Source organism: Oncorhynchus kisutch, linkage group LG7 (assembly GCF_002021735.2).
Source record: "Oncorhynchus kisutch isolate 150728-3 linkage group LG7, Okis_V2, whole genome shotgun sequence".
Taxonomy (NCBI): domain Eukaryota; kingdom Metazoa; phylum Chordata; class Actinopteri; order Salmoniformes; family Salmonidae; genus Oncorhynchus; species Oncorhynchus kisutch.
The window spans coordinates 24491532-24509556 of record NC_034180.2 but is presented as its reverse complement, the minus strand read 5'-3'; the positions used below and the strand labels follow the sequence as shown (position 1 = coordinate 24509556).

At 42.9% G+C, this 18025-nt stretch overlaps 1 protein-coding gene across 2 annotated transcripts in view; it reads left to right on the top strand.

Moving 5' to 3' along the window:
- Window positions 1–4548: 4548 nt before the first annotated feature.
- tecpr2 (tectonin beta-propeller repeat containing 2) overlaps window positions 4549–18025 on the top strand; it is a 35331-nt gene continuing 21854 nt past the window's right edge. Inside the window, exons 1-13 of one of the 2 annotated variants that reach the window (XM_020487779.2) lie at window positions 4549–4784; window positions 7745–7990; window positions 8166–8294; window positions 8596–8727; window positions 8877–9034; window positions 9278–9584; window positions 10099–10231; window positions 10422–10898; window positions 11147–11883; window positions 12131–12314; window positions 12561–12734; window positions 15126–15306; window positions 15674–15815. In XM_020487779.2, the coding sequence (XP_020343368.1) occupies window positions 7769–7990; window positions 8166–8294; window positions 8596–8727; window positions 8877–9034; window positions 9278–9584; window positions 10099–10231; window positions 10422–10898; window positions 11147–11883; window positions 12131–12314; window positions 12561–12734; window positions 15126–15306; window positions 15674–15815 (2976 nt within the window). In that variant the 5' untranslated portion in view covers window positions 4549–4784; window positions 7745–7768. Of the gene's footprint in view, window positions 4785–6425; window positions 6616–7744; window positions 7991–8165; window positions 8295–8595; window positions 8728–8876; window positions 9035–9277; window positions 9585–10098; window positions 10232–10421; window positions 10899–11146; window positions 11884–12130; window positions 12315–12560; window positions 12735–15125; window positions 15307–15673; window positions 15816–18025 lie in introns of those variants that run through there. The other variant, XM_020487778.2, reaches the window with a different exon arrangement.

Here is an 18025-nt window from a genome sequence, read left to right as displayed (position 1 = left end):
GGTCTGCACCATCACTGTCCATATCAGGCTTTTTGCATTTGCCTTGCTCATTGAAACTACAACATCCACATCCCCACTACTAAGTGCTTGTTTAGCCAGTACATCAGCTGTCTAATTCCCCCTCTACCCCCACATGGACTAGGACCCAAGTAAATCTTGTCTGAATACCCATCTGTCTAACCCTGCCATGGGTTTGTAATACATCATACAGCAGGTCTTGTCTGCTACGTGAGTTAAAGACTGCAGACTCATCAACACTGCACATGAGTCAGAGCAAATAACTACATCCGGTCACTTTATTAGACCATCTATGGTCGTTCCACAAAGTTTATAAACTCAGAGGCTTAACAGCGTGAGATTTTCTGGGAACGCATGTGAAACAGACCAAGCAGATCAGGCTGGGGTTTGGGGTTTTGAAAAGTCAATGAGAGAAGTGAAAAATTCTTCCTTAGTTGTTCATTTTCTCTAAATCTAAATGCACAAACTAGAATCGAGGCAATGTTATTACTCTAACCTCATAAAAGTGACAAACGGACATGTTGGAATTTTTGTCAAGAACAACTTTATATCGAAGGAGTGTGTGAGACCAGATGAAGTGATTCTGCGCATGCACTTAGCTAGCCAATGTCGCCATGACATTGTCTACAAGCGTTATCTGGAGAAGCAGTTTTAGCCCATCTTCATACTTGTACTGTCTTTGGTTTTTCTGTATGGAGCGCCGTTTGGGTCTTTGCGTGTCAAAAAAGATACACGTCAAATAATACTATTTGACAGGTTAAATAAGCTTTTAATTTGACACGTCAAATAACATAATTCTATTATAGAAAATAACATTTGAATTAAAAACAGGTTCAGCCCCTGGTTCGACCGCTATCTTTCAGAGTTACTCCATCTCAAGAATTGCATTTGGCGAAAGGCTCGGCACATGCATACTCAGGTTGACTGGCTCTCATTCAGGCAAATGAGAAATAAGTGCACTCAGGCTATCCGGAAGGCCAAAGTTTGTTACTTTAAGGAGCAGTTCTCTCTCTGTGGGTCTAACCCCAAGAAGTTCTGGAAAATGGTTAAAGACCTGGAGAATAAACCCTCCTCCTCACAGCTGCCCATGTCCCTTAAAGTTGATGATGTGGTTGTTACTGACAAGAAGCATATGGCTGACCTCTTTAATCACCACTTCATTAAGTCAGGATTCCTATTTGACTCAGCCATGCCTTCTTGCCCGTCCAACATTTCCTAATTTCCCTCCCCTTCTAATGCTACTATCCCCGATGCTTCTTCCTCTTTTTCCCCTGCCCGAAACCAAATTTCTCCCTGCAGGCAGTCACTGAGTCCAAGGTGCTAAAGGAGCTCCTGAAACTAGACCTCAAAAAACCATCTGGGTCAGATAATTTAGATCCTTTCTTCTTTAAGGTTGCTGCCACTATCATCGCCAAGCCTATCTCCAACCTTTTTAACCTGGCTCTCCTTTCTGGGGAGTTTCCCATTGCTTGGAAGGCAGCCACGGTTAGTCCTTTATTAAAAGGGGGAGATCAAGCTGATCCTAATTGTTATAGGCCTAGTACTATTTGGCCTGTTTATCAAAAGTGTTGGAAAAACTTGTCAATAATCAACTGACTGGCTTTCTTGATGTCTATAGTATTCTCTCTGGTATGCAATCTGGTTTCCGCTCTGGTTATGGATGTGTCACTGCAACCTTAAAAGGTCCTCAATGACGTCACCATTGCCTTTGATTCTAAGCAATGTTGTGCTGCTATTTATATTGACTTGGCCAAAGCTTTTGATACGGTAGACCATTCCATTCTTGTGGGCCGGCTAAGGAGTATTGGTGTCTCTGAGGGGTCTTTGACCTGGTTTGCTAACTACCTCTCTCAAAGAGTGCAGTGTATAAAGTCAGAAAATCTGCTGTCTCAGCCACTGCCTGTCACCAAGGAAGTACCCCAAGGCTCAATCCTAGGCCCCCACGCTCTTCTCAATTTACATCAACAACATAGCTCAGGCAGTAGGAAGCTCTCTCATCCATTTATATGCAGATGATACAGTCTTATACAGCTGGCCTCTCCCCAGATTGTGTTAAATGCTCTACAACAAAGCTTTCTTAGTGTCCAACTAGCTTTCTCTACCCTTAACCTCGTTCTGAACACCTCCAAAACAAAGGTAATGTGATTTGATAAGAATGCCGCTCTCCCCACAGGTGTGATTGCTACCTCTGAGGCGTTAGAGCTTGAGGTAGTCACCTCATACAAGTACTTGAGAATATGGCTAAATGGAACACTGTTCTTCTCTCAGCACATATCAAAGCTGCAGGCTAAAGTTAAATCTAGACTTGATTTCCTCTATCGTAATAACTCCTCTTTCACTTGAGCTGCCAAACTAACCCTGATTCAGATTACCACCCTACCCATGCAAGATTACGGAGACATAATTTATAGAGCGTCAGGTAAGGGTGCTCTCGACCGGCTAGATGATCTTTACTATTCGGCAATCATATTTGCCACCAATGCTCCTTATAGGACACATCATTGCACTCTATACTCCTCTGTAAACTGGTCATCTCTGTATACCCGTTTCAAGACCCACTGGTTGATGCTTATTTATAAAACCCTCTTAGGCCTCACTCCCCCCTATCTGAGATATCTACTGCAGCCCTCATCCTCCACATACAACACCTGTTCTGCCAAGTCACATTCTGTTAAAGGGCCCCAAAGAACACACATCCCTGGGTTGCTCGTCTTTTCAGTTCGCTACAGCTAACGACTGGAACGAGCTGTAACAAACACTCAAACTGGACAGTTTCATCTCAATCTCTTCATTCAAAGACTTAATCACGGACACTCTTACTGATAGTTGTGGCTGCTTTGCGTGATGTATTGTTGTCTCTACCTTCTTGCCCTTTGTGCTGTTGTCTGTGCCCAATAAAGTTTGTACCATGTTTTGTGTTGCTACCATGTTTTTGTCATGTTGTGTTGCTAGAATGCTGTGTTGTCATGTGTTGCTGCCTTGCTATGTTGTTGTCTTAGGTCTCTATTTATGTAATGTTGTGTTGTCTCGTCATGATGTGTGTTTAGTCCTATATTATATTTCATTTGTAATCCTAGCCCCCAACCTCGTAGGAGGCCTTTTGGTAGGCCGTCATTGTAAGTAAGAATTTGTTCTTAGCTGACTTGCCTTGTTAAATAAAGGTTAAAAAAAATCAACAACAAAAAATATAGAATGTTGTGTGTGCTGAATTTGCACGTGCAAGCCATTACGATCATTGTCAAAGCTGTAACATTAATAACAGTTGGTAATAAGGCATTATTTGTTCGACCAAATAGTAAAAGGTCTGTGTGAGCATTTGAAATTAGATCAGGATCAAAAGAACAGGATCAAAAATGTTTGCAAATATCTTTGATACAGATGTAATTAGCAACTTCTGGGGTAGCTAGGTACCTCTCTAGCTTGGTAACGTTACCTAGCTAGCACCAATGCAACCAGTCTGAAAACAATGACCAGTAGATACTGTCATTTTCAATATTCTTAACAATGATTTAGGTAGTATTTGATAGGTATCCACTTGTTGTTCCCCTATTGAAATAACTATCTAGCCAACCACTTCACCGTGTTGCCCAAAACTACCGTTATAAGCAGCCAGCTAGTGTCATCTGGCTAGTATGGCTTCACCGGACCGTTATGTGTTGTGAAGCTAACCACAATAAGGATTAGCCACAATAGTGGAATTTGCGTTTCGCCTTCAAAAGAAAAGTCCATCTTTGAAAGTGATGCAGAAGGTTCATTGGTGGAATCATGCCATATTTAGACTAGAATAATGTTAAACAAGGTTGGAGTGTTGGAATTTGGAGCCATGAACTGGGGTATCATTCTACTCGGTGAAACCCACAGAACACAATTGTGAAGAGTTTATGCAAATATTAGCATCATAGCTCTTATTGTGGGACTCTGACTGTGGGAAATCACCACCTCAGTCATCCTATTGTGTGTATTGACATTCATATTGCACTGTACAGCCTGACCTAAGGATTGGCTATCAATGCAATGGGGTATCAGCCTACTCAGTACCCAAGTGCTTTTCCCCCAAAGTCCTCCTCAAGAGTTATCAGGCTCCAAAACATCCACATTGTATTGTTTTTCCTCTGGAATAGTGTTCAATATACATAGTAGGTTGACTGGTACAATAAATGTGTCTCAATTCACAGTGGTTTCAGAGTCCTGCAATAAGAGCTACGAAGCTAATCTTCTCTGGGTGTCACTGAGTAGACTGATACCCAATGTCATTGATCCACATTCCATTAGGCTGTACAGTGAAATAAGTATGGCCCCAATGCAATTCTAAAGTCTAATACATCCAGTGGGATTTCAACAGATTTAATTAATTATTGTCTTTTGTTGGATTTATATAAGAACATTCCAAACTCGTTTAGCATGATCTATTCGATTATGGCATGATTCAACTTTTTGTATTTATTCGCATAACTTTCTGTTAGACTTTTATTTTAAAGGCGAACCGCAAATTCCACTAATGTAGCTAATCCTTATTGTGGTTAGCTTCGCATAGGTAGGTCCGACCACCATTTATCAAATAAGAACTGTTTTATAAATTAGGGATATTTTACATGATGACACCCAGCTAGATCGTTAGCTAGCTAACTATAGCTACTGAAACGGATTATATCGTTTTGCTGTGCTTTTGGGGAAGAACATTGTTTGCATCCATCAGCTAGCTAGCTTGTTCATGACCAGCTGTCCAGAGCTCGGGAAGTGTTCCTGCGGTCGTCTGGCAGCGGCAGGTGCGGGAAACAAAACTTGACCAGCATCATGGCATAAGTATCGGTGCATCGTGGTGACATGTGAAATACGAGTGACAGTGTAATCAATCTGTAATAACTACGTAAAAATGTATGAACATGTTAAATTATTATGTGACGTGTAGTCACATTCAGGTCCCGATTGGTCAACAAGCTAATTTGACGCGTCAAATAGTGTTATTTGATGTGTATCTTTTTGACACGAAAAGACCCAAACGGCGTTCGATATTTCTGTGTATTTGTTTGCAAAAATCTACTCATAAGTGCATTTCATGCATTGGAATATGCTCAGCAATGCTAGAGGTGTACTGTAGGCGTAGATTTCAATAACAACTTATTATGAGTTGACAGCTAAAAACCTGGGCAACCAGAGGAATTGACTCCAACCATAGAGCTAGATAGAAAGCTTGTGCTCAAAAGCCAGTTTTAGCATGGGCAGCGTCATTGAGGATTTTCACCATTTTGAAGTAGTCAACTGGGTGGGACATGGTTTAAGGAAGTGTCACATAATTTCATCCAGGTCACAAGGACGGATCACCAAATGAATTATACTCGTGAGGATACATTCCACAACTGCAAGTGGCAGTAAATCGCAAACACTGGCTTTATACCTGTACAAACAGGCAGTGTGCACCCTTAAAGTTATTTTGCCAACTCATAGAAGTAGTAGAAGAAGAAAATTGACTACTTCAAAATGGGAATCCCTAAAAACACGTCACTTGTGCCTTTTCGTTGCATGATAGGAGACAAATTTCATTAACCGTAACGGAATTCTCCTAACCTGTTGCGAAAAAGTCATAACTGTATAGAAGTGGTGTGTTTTTATGGAATCTCACGTAAAAATGGATATGGGCCACAATGGCGCTGCACATGCTCTCACGGACGCCATACTGGGAAAGCTACAAATAATATGATCATTGTGAATAGTCAGATTAATATAATAATTAGATTTAAACGTTGACATGCTTTGCAAGAAAAATGATTTCCCTAATAACCCTGTTTACATGGACACGTCTGAAATCAGGCTACCTGATGGGACTTTGATAAATGCTGAAAATCGTAAACCAAAATAAAGTTAACAACATTCTGAGTTCGGACATATAACGCTGGTATGTGTTTTTTTTTCTTCAAACGCATACGTTCAGTTTTTCCGAACTCACTTCACTCGCGTAAAAGAAAGAAGCTCGCGCTGCTTGTGCTAGAACATGCGAAGATACACCGCTATAAGCATTTGCTTACTTCGATTTTTACCTTACGCCGATTAAAATAACGGAGTAAGGTGTTTCCATGACTACTGCCATAATCAGTTAGATATCGAATTATTAGCGTGCATGTAAATGTACAAGGCGATGTGTATCTAACGTTAAGTCTATGGACCCAACATATATTTGCTTCACGTATTCTATTGAAATCCAACAATTTCCCCTTGCACATACACATATGGATGCTGTTCACAGACTGTGTCCATAAATACACAAATATTGGTAATAATAAAGGTGCCTTTGACACAACAACAGAGAAAATAAACAATATTGATAAACCTGTCAATAAACGTCTCATCTGGCACAGCAGGCAGCAGTCATGCATGATTGTGTTTTCCCGCGAGACAAGGAAGTGGTGTGGTGTGGTGGGGTTTGTTGACGTTCATACTCCATAGCTCGAGACGGAGACATCTGCATGATAAGAGATGTTCTCGAATAATAATTCATAGAAGTGTGCGACAGCAATGTCGTCAGCTCTCTCTTTTATACATGCTTTTAGCGTAACGTATTTGTCATCTATATGATAATAGGATATAGGGACACAATCGAATGTAAGTCTGTGTAAACAAGTCTTGTATTTTGTTTTTGTAGCTAGCTAACGTTAGCTAGGCTAGCTAACGTTAGCTAGCTAGCTTGTCATGTCTGAAACGTCAACATTACTTATTAAACTGCTGTTGGACTGGTTGTGCCTTAGTCCAAGATCGTTAGCTACCCAGTATTTTCGGTTTCATACGATTTCATCTTGGATCTCCAAGTGATGTCACTATCTATTTACTATAGTTAGCTAGCTAGTTAGGGCCACTATGGAGAGATATTTGGTAAGGTTAGTTTCAGTTGATGTGGAGTTAGCGCTAACTGTGTTTGTGCTAGTTAGAAGTAGAAGCAAGGTGTGAAAATTGGAGGATAACCCCACAGTAGCAACTAGCTAGGTATCTACCTTGCCTGGTCCCACACTGTATTTACCGTAGCCAAATATTCTATAATCATTGTATGCCATACATGTCGGCAGGTAGCCTAGTTTTTTTCAAATTTGATTTATTTCACCTTTATTTAACCAGGTAGGCCAGTTGAGAACAGGTTCTCATTTACAACTGGGACCTGGCCAAGATGAAGCAAAGCAGTGCGCCAAAAAACAACAACACATAGTTACACATGAGATAAACAAAAGTACAGTCAATAACACAATAGAAAAATCTATGTAAGGTGTGTGCAAATGGAGAAAGGAGGTAAGGCAATAAATAGGCCATAGTAGTGAAGTAATTACAATTTAGCAAATTAACACTGAACTGATAGATGTGCAGATGATGATGTGCAAGTAGAAATACTGGTGTGCATAAAAGTAAATCAAAACGATATGTGGATGAGGTAGGTTGTTGGATAGGCTATTTACAGATGGGTATGTACAGCTGCAGGGATTGGTAAGATGCTCAGATAGCTAGGGTTAGAGCATTGGACTTGTAACCGAAAGGTTGCAAGATCGAATACCCGAGCTGACAAGGTAAAAATCTGTCGTTCTGCCCCTGAACACGGCAGTTAACCCACTGTTCCTAGGCCATCATTGAAAATTTGAATTTGTTCTTCACTGACTTGCTTAGTTAAATAAAGGTGAAAAAAAGTTATGTCTATCATTCATGTGTTCCCATGTTTATGATTGCCATGCCTTCTTTTCCTATTCCACAGAGAGCAGAACATTGCCTGTCCACCATGGCAGCCCAAACCCCGCCACAGAGCGCCTTAAGGGAGTTCTGTCCCCTGTACTACCTGCTCAATGCAATACCTGCCAAGGTTCAGAAAGGCTTCCGCTCTGTAGTGGTCTACCTGACTGCTCTGGACACCAACAGTGATTACATTGCTGTGGGGAGCAGTATTGGGATGCTCTATCTGTACTGCAGGCGGGTCTGCCAGATGAACAAGTACAACATAGAGGTGAGTATGCCACTGTTTCATGCATTGTTTATTTTATTAAATTATTTTGCACTTTTACCCTAAACCAAATTTGATAACAAACATCCAATTATTAGTGATTCTATGAACCCCCCCCCCCCCAATAAGTAAGTTTGTCATTATGTTTAACTGTTAACATGTTACTGTATCTTCCCAGGGGAAATCCGAAGCTATCACAACAGTGAAGCTGCTCAGTTGTTTTGATGACTTGGTGGCAGTGGGCACAGCGTCTGGTCGGGTTGCTCTCTTTCAACTGGTGTCTCAACTTCCAGGCAGGAATAAACAGGTATGCCAACCAACCAATCAACTGATCTGTTGATACGAGTAAAGATAGTGTCATGTTTTGAGCTTTTTTTTGTTGTTGTATTTTATTCCCTTTTAAAATGGAAAGGTGCAAGCTTAGCACATGCACTGCTCAAGCCTTTAGTGTGTGTGCCTGTGTGTATATCGGAGGGGTTCGAGAGGGGGGGAAAAGCACAAGACAAATGTCCATCTCATATGGATTAAAGTACATCTTATCATATTATGTGCTAAGTAAATGTATCCCTTTGTGTAGCGAAACACTGAGGCCTCTCTCTTTTCTGTAGCTAAGGCGATTCGATGTGGTCGGTTTGCATAAAAGCACAGTCACTGCTTTGGCCTGGAGTGCCAATGGAATGAAGCTTTTCTCTGGTGATGACAAAGGAAAGGTTGTGTACTCTGCTGTGGACCTGGATCAGGTATAGCAGCTTTCATTCTTTCAGTTATGTGCTGTTTGTTTTCTAACCATCTTCTCTCACATATTTGTTGTACCCTTATACACTCAGGGTGTATGTAACCCAGTATTGTGGTTGGAGCTTTGACCTGTGTTGTATGCTCATATCCTTAGGGTGTGTGTAACCCAGTGCTGCTGTTTGAGGAGCCCTCAGCCATAGTCCAGCTGGAGTACAGTCAGAAAGTCCTGCTCATCTCCTCCCATCAGAGATCCTTGCTCTTCTACACTCAGGAGCAGGCCCTGCAGCAGCTGGGCACCAAGCCCAGGAAGAGGTAACCTACATGTTGTACTTATTCATTAAAAAGTACCACAACTTCTACATCAGTGACTTTTCAGCAACAAATGAAGTATGTCCCCTTCAGACAATTTATTGAGACATTTACATTTTCTCAGCTGAGCTTCTTCATATTTTTCTGATGTATTAAACAAGAGAGGAATAGACGGTGCAACAATCTAAGCTCTGAAGCTATGTGTATATCTTATATATGTCTCTTGCGTTATTCTTTTCCTCGAAGCAATGGGAAGTTTGGTGCGTGCTTCCAGCCAGGCCTGTGTAAGCAGAGTGGCCTGCTGGTCTATGCAGCGAGGCCTGGTCTTAGGTTGTGGAGGACGGACGTGCGAGGACTGGTGGAGGACACGCGGGTCCTGAAGCCTCTGTTCAACCAGCAGGTGCCCCAGTTTGAGCTGTTCCCCAGGCCAGCCCCCACAGGGGGTTATCGGCCCCAGGAGAGGCAGCTGGGCCTGGTGAGCTGCTTCCTCAGAGAGGGCTGGGTCCTCAGCTGGAACGAATACAGTGTCTACGTGTTGGACTGCCTCAACCAGGTAAAGATGTCCTCAGGCAGGAATGGATACTAAACTAATAATACATGTATTTTATTTAGCGCTTGTTACAATGTTTTGTTAGAGAGTAATGGCGAGAGGTGGTTAGAAGTGGATCAGTTGAGACTGCAAAGAATGTAGTAATTTAAGCCATCTTAAATTGGATTGCCTCAACCACAAGGTAATCAAGTGTGAATTGCATGTGTTACAAATTATATATTGATGGAGAATAATGAAAGATAGTCGGGTAAGTGAATCAGCTTAGAGAATACAGGTACCTGTAATTGAAGCCATCTTTGTGTCCTGTCAGAGTGTTTCTTCTTTCTAAAGGTCGGACACATCGCATCGAATGTGGATCTCCCGTTGACGTCTGACTGCTGACATTTTCGTGCGATTCTACATTTAAAATCATTTTTCACTCGGTTCGCAAGTACTCTCGGCAGGCAAACGCTATTGGTGTGTTCGAGCCCTTACGGGAAGTCGATCTGTCAATGTTATTTTGTCTTTGACTTTCAAGGTGATCATCGGTGCACTGGAAAGCTGCGGGGACATTGTCTCTGTGTCATGCACTGAAAATGAGATCTTCATCTTGAAAGGAGATCGAGACATCGTTCGCATCTCCAATACTCCCGAGGGCCTAGCTTCCAACAGTAAGATGTCATATTGTATTTTGTTTGCTTGAATACATTGAAACCACTTTGGACTACAGTTCAAACCAACCAGACGGTGGAAAGAGAGACAATCACGATCTACAGATAACTTTCTTTAGTCCTTTAATTTCTTCTATCTCTATAGTCATTCCCTGAAAAGTCATTCCCTCTTAACCTTCTTCCCGTCCAGTTTCTGAGTTGTCCTTCCGTTTGACCTCTCCCCTGACCACTCCCACCATCCTGCTCCCGCCCACCGGCTCCGTGGAGACAGCCCAGCCTATCAGGACCATGGCCATCATCACAGAGCACGGGGAGAGGCTGGTGGATGAGGAGGTGGAAGAGGTAGAGGAAGTTCTAGAGCAGGACCAGCTGAGTGACAACCCCGAGGCGGGGGAGGCCGTAGCCCTGGTGGAGAGGCCTGAGGTGGGGGAGCGACTGAGCCACCAGAGAGGGGCCAGTGTAGGGGGCACGAGTGAGTCTCGTAGCCGCAGCAGCTCCATAACATCCTGGGATAGCGTTCAGGGCATGATGCTCTCCACCCCAACCACCACGGAGCAGTCGGACCTCTCCTCCAGCCGCTACAGTGCCATCAACCAGGAGGACTTCCAGCAGGAGCTGGTGGTCAAGGCCATTAAAGTCAAGAAAAAGGCAAAGAGGAGGAGACAAGGTGAGTGGCAGTAGTAACCAATTTGGTAAGGCTCTGATTTTCAACAAAGGGCCAAGAAAACTTTGAGGTCTAGTGTTCTTTGCTCTGGTTGATCACAAAATGTTCCAACATGGCTCTAATTAGCATTTTGATAGCTTTAAAAAAGTTCATTGCTTGTCTTAGAATTTACCTTTTCCATATGAGTCTGGATTCAATACATTAATGTTGAAACTTAATTTCGGCTATGTTCTCTCTTTTTCTCTCTACAGAAAGTGGAAACCGCATCTGTGAGCAGCACAACAGCTGGTCCGAGAGCATTTGCAGTCAGGATGGAGGAGGGGGCAGCGACGGGGGGGCCAGCACCCCTATGAGTGAGCCCCCATCCGCCTCCGACCACACCAGTCTCATGTGCAGCAGTCTGGACCTACAGAGCAGGAGCAGCGGATCCCCAGACCAGGAGGGATCCATCAGTGGAGGTTCCCCAGAACTAAATAACTCTGGAGCTCAGAGCCAGGGTGGTGCCAAGGGACAGGACCCTCAGACTCAACCCCCTGGGACTCGGCCTCCTTCCTGCCCCGCGTCCCTGCCTTTCCAGGACATGGAGTGTCAGTCCTACCCAGAGAACGGCCACGGCCCCTCGGCCACGAACAAACAGGGAGAGGCTCCTACCCCAGATGTAGACCTTCTACTGGAGTGCACCTTTGCCTACATGCAGACCTCAGAGGACCAGGACCCCACTGAGGAGCAGGAGGATGACTTCCTGAGCCCCCTCATTGGACCGGATGACTCTGAGGACCAGGACGACCCGCACCATCTGGAGCCTCCTAGCTGTGTTGATCAGATGTGTTATTCCCGGGAGCCTGAGCAGTGCCCCTCCAGTGACGAGGAGGACATCTATGCTGCCCAGGGAGCCCCGTACTCAGCCTCCAGTGTCAGCCTTGGAGACGGCCTCAACGCCCTCAACCTCCAGGGCTCCAACATCGGACAGCAGGACCAAGACAAGACAGTAATATAACACACAACATGTTGTGTGATGTTTCTGCTTCCTTCCTCAGTGTGTGTGCTGCTACAGTACATTGCATTCAGTTTCATTCTGACACTATATGACTAGTAGTGTCACATCAAAATAGAAGCATTGACTCATTTGATTGTTGTTAAACGGTTGGATAGTTTTCACCATAGAATGTTGTTCATCACCAATACCAACAGTTCTGCCCCTGGTTGAACCCTCTCTCCTCTCGTCTCCTCTGTAGTTAGCAGAGAGCTGGATGGGCTACACAGGGCCAGGCTGTGGCATTCTGAACCTGGTGGTGACTGACCGATACATCTGGTGCCTGGACTTTAAAGGAGGCCTGTACTGCAGTGCTCTCCCAGATGGGGGGCTGAGCTGGCAGAAGTTTGAGGAGAACGTGCAGCAGGTGGCACTGTCACCTTCAGGTGAGGATGTCTAAAATATTATAATTTAGCGCCAGACACTTTTATTCACAGTATCTCTGTATTATGCGTTATAGATAGAAGGTACTGTGGTACCTGGTCTACATTGTTGTTGCCTCTATTTAAGATGAGCATTCAATGTGTTGGTACTTTTGGGAGTTGGTAAGTTCAATACCCAAGATTTCTCCTTTGGATGTAAATACTAGTGGTTTGTCATGGCTGTTACATTGAAGTCTGATTTCATTTCAGGGTCCCTATTATGGAAGGTGGAACAGAAGACCATGACAGCGTATGCATGTGGTAAAGTCACCATCAAAGGCAAGAGGCACTGGTACAAAGCCCTGGAGGATTCTGCCTTTGTGGCGCTTAGTGAAGACACAGCCTGGATCATCCATACCAGCGGAGACCTCTACCTGCAGACAGGTGAGATAGTTAACCACAGGGAAGGAGTTTGTGATTATACTCATGAGTCTTGTTCTTCTTTACTATCTGCTTTAAGAATAAGATCACTTTATTGGTCAAACCACATTACAGGGTTCATCTGAAATTTGACCTCCTCTTTTAACCCAACCCCCCCCGAAAGACACACATACATGTTTTTGGAGAGGTGCGGGGAGCTACCACGCTGGGCGCCCGGGGGGTTACAACGGCAGGCAATGGCATCTAGGGTTTGAAACCAGAAACCCTTCAGTTGCCAGCTCAACTCTCGACAGACTTTTCCAATCGAAGCCGGGATTCGACCCTCCGCTTGCTGTCTTGCCTCTCTAACCGCTGGGCTACCTGACTTCCCCTTGCTCATTCCGCTATGGAGTAAAGATGAAGAAATCTGCCACTACATTTAGCAAATTCATTGCTGCATAGAAAAGGTGCTCACAGGAAGTTTCTATAATATGGTTTTTGTTACAAACCATTTGACTTTATTTTAAATGTAAGATTTGTTCATGGACTATTCAATTCACTCCTCCATTTGAAACAAGACTTCAGGGTTTCAGCAGCAGGTGGCCTCAGGGCATAAAGAATTACATCATGACCCTGTTCATTGGCAGTCTCAAGCCGGCAAATAAGTTCCTGCAATTAACCAATTGGCCATTAGATGGAGCTGTTTAGGCTCCATAATAAATAGTATCATCAGTCACTGGCTAAATTAGTTTAGAGGTAATCATAGTGCTGTATAGATGCCATATTTGGGATGAGAATAATGAAGACGAATAAATTCCAAACATTACAAAATCATATCTGTCCCTTGTATTATGATGGCTTGTGAACAACACCGCTAACCCTGCTGGTCAAGACGAGTAATATTATTTCCCTGGTTGTGTAAGGATGTCAGTTGTACATGAAGCATGACTCTAGCAGCTGTTCTGACACATCCAGAGCCAACAGACACAGAGGCCTGTTCATTACATTACATGCTGTGTATGTCTGCCTCTGTCTAGCCTCAGAGAAACCCTCTGAAATGGGCAGGATTTGTCACAGAAATTGGGTGGTGGCAACGAGATAAATATACACTTTGGAGACCGACATCAAAGAAATTGAAGATTAGTGATTGGTGGGCATAGTGTTGCTGCAGGCTTGTAATTTCTAGTGGCACATTTAATTTCAATTAGATATGGTAAACTAATGGGAGACTGTTATATTGGTAATATGGCTAGATGTTCTTTACTATTCGGTCATCAGATTTGCCACCAATGCTTCTTATAGGACACATCACTGCACTCTATACTCCTCTGTAAACTGGTCATCTCTGTATACCTGTTGCAAGACCAACTGGTTGATGCTTATTTATAAAACCCTCTTAGGCCTCACTCCCCCCTATCTGAGATCTACTGCAGCCCTCATCCTTTACATACAACACCCGTTTTGCCAGTCACATTCTGTTAAAGGGCCCCAAAGAACACACATCCCTGGGTCGCTCGTCTTTTCAGTTCGCTGCATCTAGCGATTGGAATGAGCTGCAACAATCAGTCAAACTGGACAGTTTTATCTCAATCTCTTCATTCAAAGACTCAATCTACAATCTACAGCAGCTACAACAAGGGGCGGCAGGGTAGCCTAGTGGTTAGAGCGTTGGACTAGTAACCGGAAGGTTGTGAGTTCAAAACCCCCGAGCTGACAAGGTACAAATCTGTCGTTCTGCCCCTGAACAGGCAGTTAACCCACTGTTCCCAGGCCGTCATTGAAAATAAGAATGTGTTCTTAACTGACTTGCCTGGTTAAATAAAGGTATAAAAAAAAATCATGGACACTCTTACTGACAGTTGTGGCTGCTTTACATGATGTATTGTTGTCTCAACCTTCTTGCCCTTTGTGCTGTTGTCTGTGCCCAATATTGTTTGTACCATGTTTTGTGCTGCTACCATGTTGTGTTGCTACTATCCTGTGTTGTCATGTGTTGCTGCCTTGATATGTTGTTGTGTTAGGTCTCTCTTTATGTAGTGTTGTGTTGTCTTGTCGTTATGTGTGTTTTGTCCTATATTTATATATATTTATTTTTAATCCCAGCACCCGTTCCCGCATGAGGCCTTTTGCCTTTTGGTAGGCTGTCATTGTAAATAAGAATTTGTTCTTAACTGACTTGCCTAGTTAAATATAGGTTGAATAAAATAGAAAAATAGTAGTCTAGACTTGGCATGATTACCATTCTGTTTACATACAGACACTCACTCACTCACTCACTCACTCACTCACTCACTCACTCACTCACTCACTCACTCACTCACTCACTCACTCACTCACTCACTCACAAAAAAAAACACAACAAATGCACTAACTCACAGACTAATCCCTTACTGTGGTCTTGGTCCTATCCTGCAGGGTTGAGTGTGGACCGTCCATGTGCGCGGGCTGTGAAGGTGGACTGCCCGTGCCCAATGACCCAGATCGCAGCACGGGGCGGGGTGGTATGGGCCCTCAGTGAACACAGGGCCGTCTTCTACAGAGAAGGCCTCAGCAGCTACTGCTCTGAGGGGGAAATGTGGAAGTACGACAAAATCAGGTAGAACCTTTTCTGTGTGTCATAGACCCCAGTAACAGTGATAGTTGAGTTAGCTATGCTTGCTTCTCGTGAAACTCATACGGGTTGTCATGTGTTTGTTCTATTGAATTGTAATCCAACAATGACTCTTTCACCTCTTTTGAAAAGAGGAAGGAAGATGTGTGTCATACAGGCCTAGTAACAGTGAAAGTTGAGTTAGTATGACCAACCTGGGTTAAAATCCAGCTCTCCTGCATACCAAAAGACTGCGTTAGCTTGCTGAGTTAAAGGGAGCTAATGCACGTCTTCAGGACTCAGGCAATGTTGGCTATGCTTTCTTTGCTAATCATCACGTATTTGTGTGTGTGTGTTTTTCCTCCTTTCAAAGTGAGAGTCAAGGTCTGGAGCCCATCTGTATAGCCCTGGGAGAGAACAACACGGCCTGGGCTCTGGACACCGGTGGAAGTCTGTGGTTCAGGACTGGAGTCACTGCCAAAAAGCCCCAGGGGGACGATGACCACTGGTGGCAGGTTGGTATCCAATGTTACCCACACAGTGCTAGGGCTGTGGCGGTCACGAAACTTTGTCAGCTGGCGATTGTCAAGCAAATAACTGTCGGTCTCACAGTAATTGACTGTTAATTAACATAAACACATTTCGCATCTCCTGGCTTCCACACATATCATACAAGGATTTTTTTTTAAAGTCTAATAAATTCATGTAATATAGCCTGCAGCTTCACAATAAATCCATTATTTATTGTAGACAGGTCTATAGAAACATGATATGAAGAACATGTAGTCTATTTCAGAAGAACAGAATAGCATACTCTGAGTTGTCCTTATGTTAGGTACTGATGTGGCTATGTCAAATGGCTGTAGCAGACAAGATTTACTTATAATTCCGTGGTATTATTTTATAGTATGAAGAATCCAATTGAACAAATATAAATATTTTCCCCAAACGATTTGAGGGATATTCTGTGTTGAGCGGAAATATGCTTACTTTAGAGTTATTCATGTAACTTTAATTGATCTACAAATGTTGGGCTATATGTTTTGATTTTTAATACATTGTATGGCTGCGTGACGAGACTCTAATGATGAATTGAGTTGCTTGAAAGGCATGAGCTCTGCTTTGTTTTTTCCACAGGCTGTACGTATCCAAGTTCTATTTTAGCGCTTGGCTACACAGACACTCGCGAGCAGTGTGTGTGCGCAATAATTGAATGACATGTATTTGTACATTTATTTTGCAACACATGTTAGGCTATTTCTTCACATTATAAGCGCAGCAATGCCCACATGGTAGTAGGCTATAATGCTTTTATTATAAAGCTGCATTTTTATGGTGAAAATGATCTTCTCCAATCTTGAAACTCACACGCTGCTTATATATGCCAGTTAGGTTCTACACCCCATGTGAAGCGCATGCATGTGCTTAATTGGCCACTTTAGTTGTGATACAAACCTTTTAAAACATCTAGGCCTTTGGGCTAGGCTACATGAGGTGTGCTACTATGTTTCAAACAAGTCGCAAAAAAAAGCTTTGTTTCTATAGGCATGATGCTGGGCGTCATTCACAAGTGATAATATATCATTCACAAGTGGTAGGCTAATTTTGTCACCCATACGACTATTATTGGTTTAATCTTGTCTTTACATACAGTGCCTTGCGAAAGTATTCGGCCCCCTTGAACTTTGCGACCTTTTGCCACATTTTCATTTTAACGGACCTCTGAGACTATCACAGTGCAGGTGCATTTATACGGAGACTTGATTACACACGGGTGGAATGTATTTATCATCATTAGTCATTTAGGTCAACATTGGATCATTCAGAGATCCTCACTGAACTTCTGGAGAGAGTTTGCTGCACTGAAAGTAAAGGGGCTGAATAATTTTGCACGCCCAATTTTTCAGTTTTTGATTTGTTAAAAAAGTTTGAAATATCCAATAAATGTCGTTCCACTTCATGATTGTGTCCCACTTGTTGTTGATTCTTCACAAAAAAATACAGTTTTATATCTTTGTTTGAAGCCTGAAATGTGGCAAAAGGTCGCAAAGTTCAAGGGGGCCGAATACTTTTGCAAGGCACTGTATACTAAATAATATACAGTTGAAGTCGGAGGTTTACATACACTTAGGTTGGAGTCATTAAAACTTGTTTTTCAACCACTCCACAAATTTCTTGTTAACAAACTATAGTTTTGGCAAGTCGGTTAGGACATCTACTTTGTGCATGACACAAGAAATGTTTCCAACAATTGTTTACAGACAGATTATTTCACTTATAATTCACTGTATCACAATTCCAGTGTGTCAGAAGTTTATATACACTAAGTTGACTGTGCCAGCTTGGAAAGTTCCAGAAAATGATGTCATGGCTTTAGAAGCTTCTGATAGGCTAATTGACATCATTCGAGTCAATTGGAGGTGTACCTGTGGATGTATTTCAAGCCTACCTTCAAACTCAGTGCCCCTTTGCTTGACATCATGGGAAAATCAAAAGAAATCAGCTAAGACCTCAGAAAAGAAATTGTAGACCTCCATGTCTGGTTCATCCTTGGGAGCAATTTCCAAACACCTGAAGGTACCACTTTAATCTGTACAAACAATAGTAAGCCAGTATAAACACCATGGGACCAGACAGCCATCATACTGCACAGGAAGGAGACGCGTCCTGTCTCCTAGAGATGAACGTACTTTGGTGTTAAAAGTGCAAATCAATCCCAGAACAA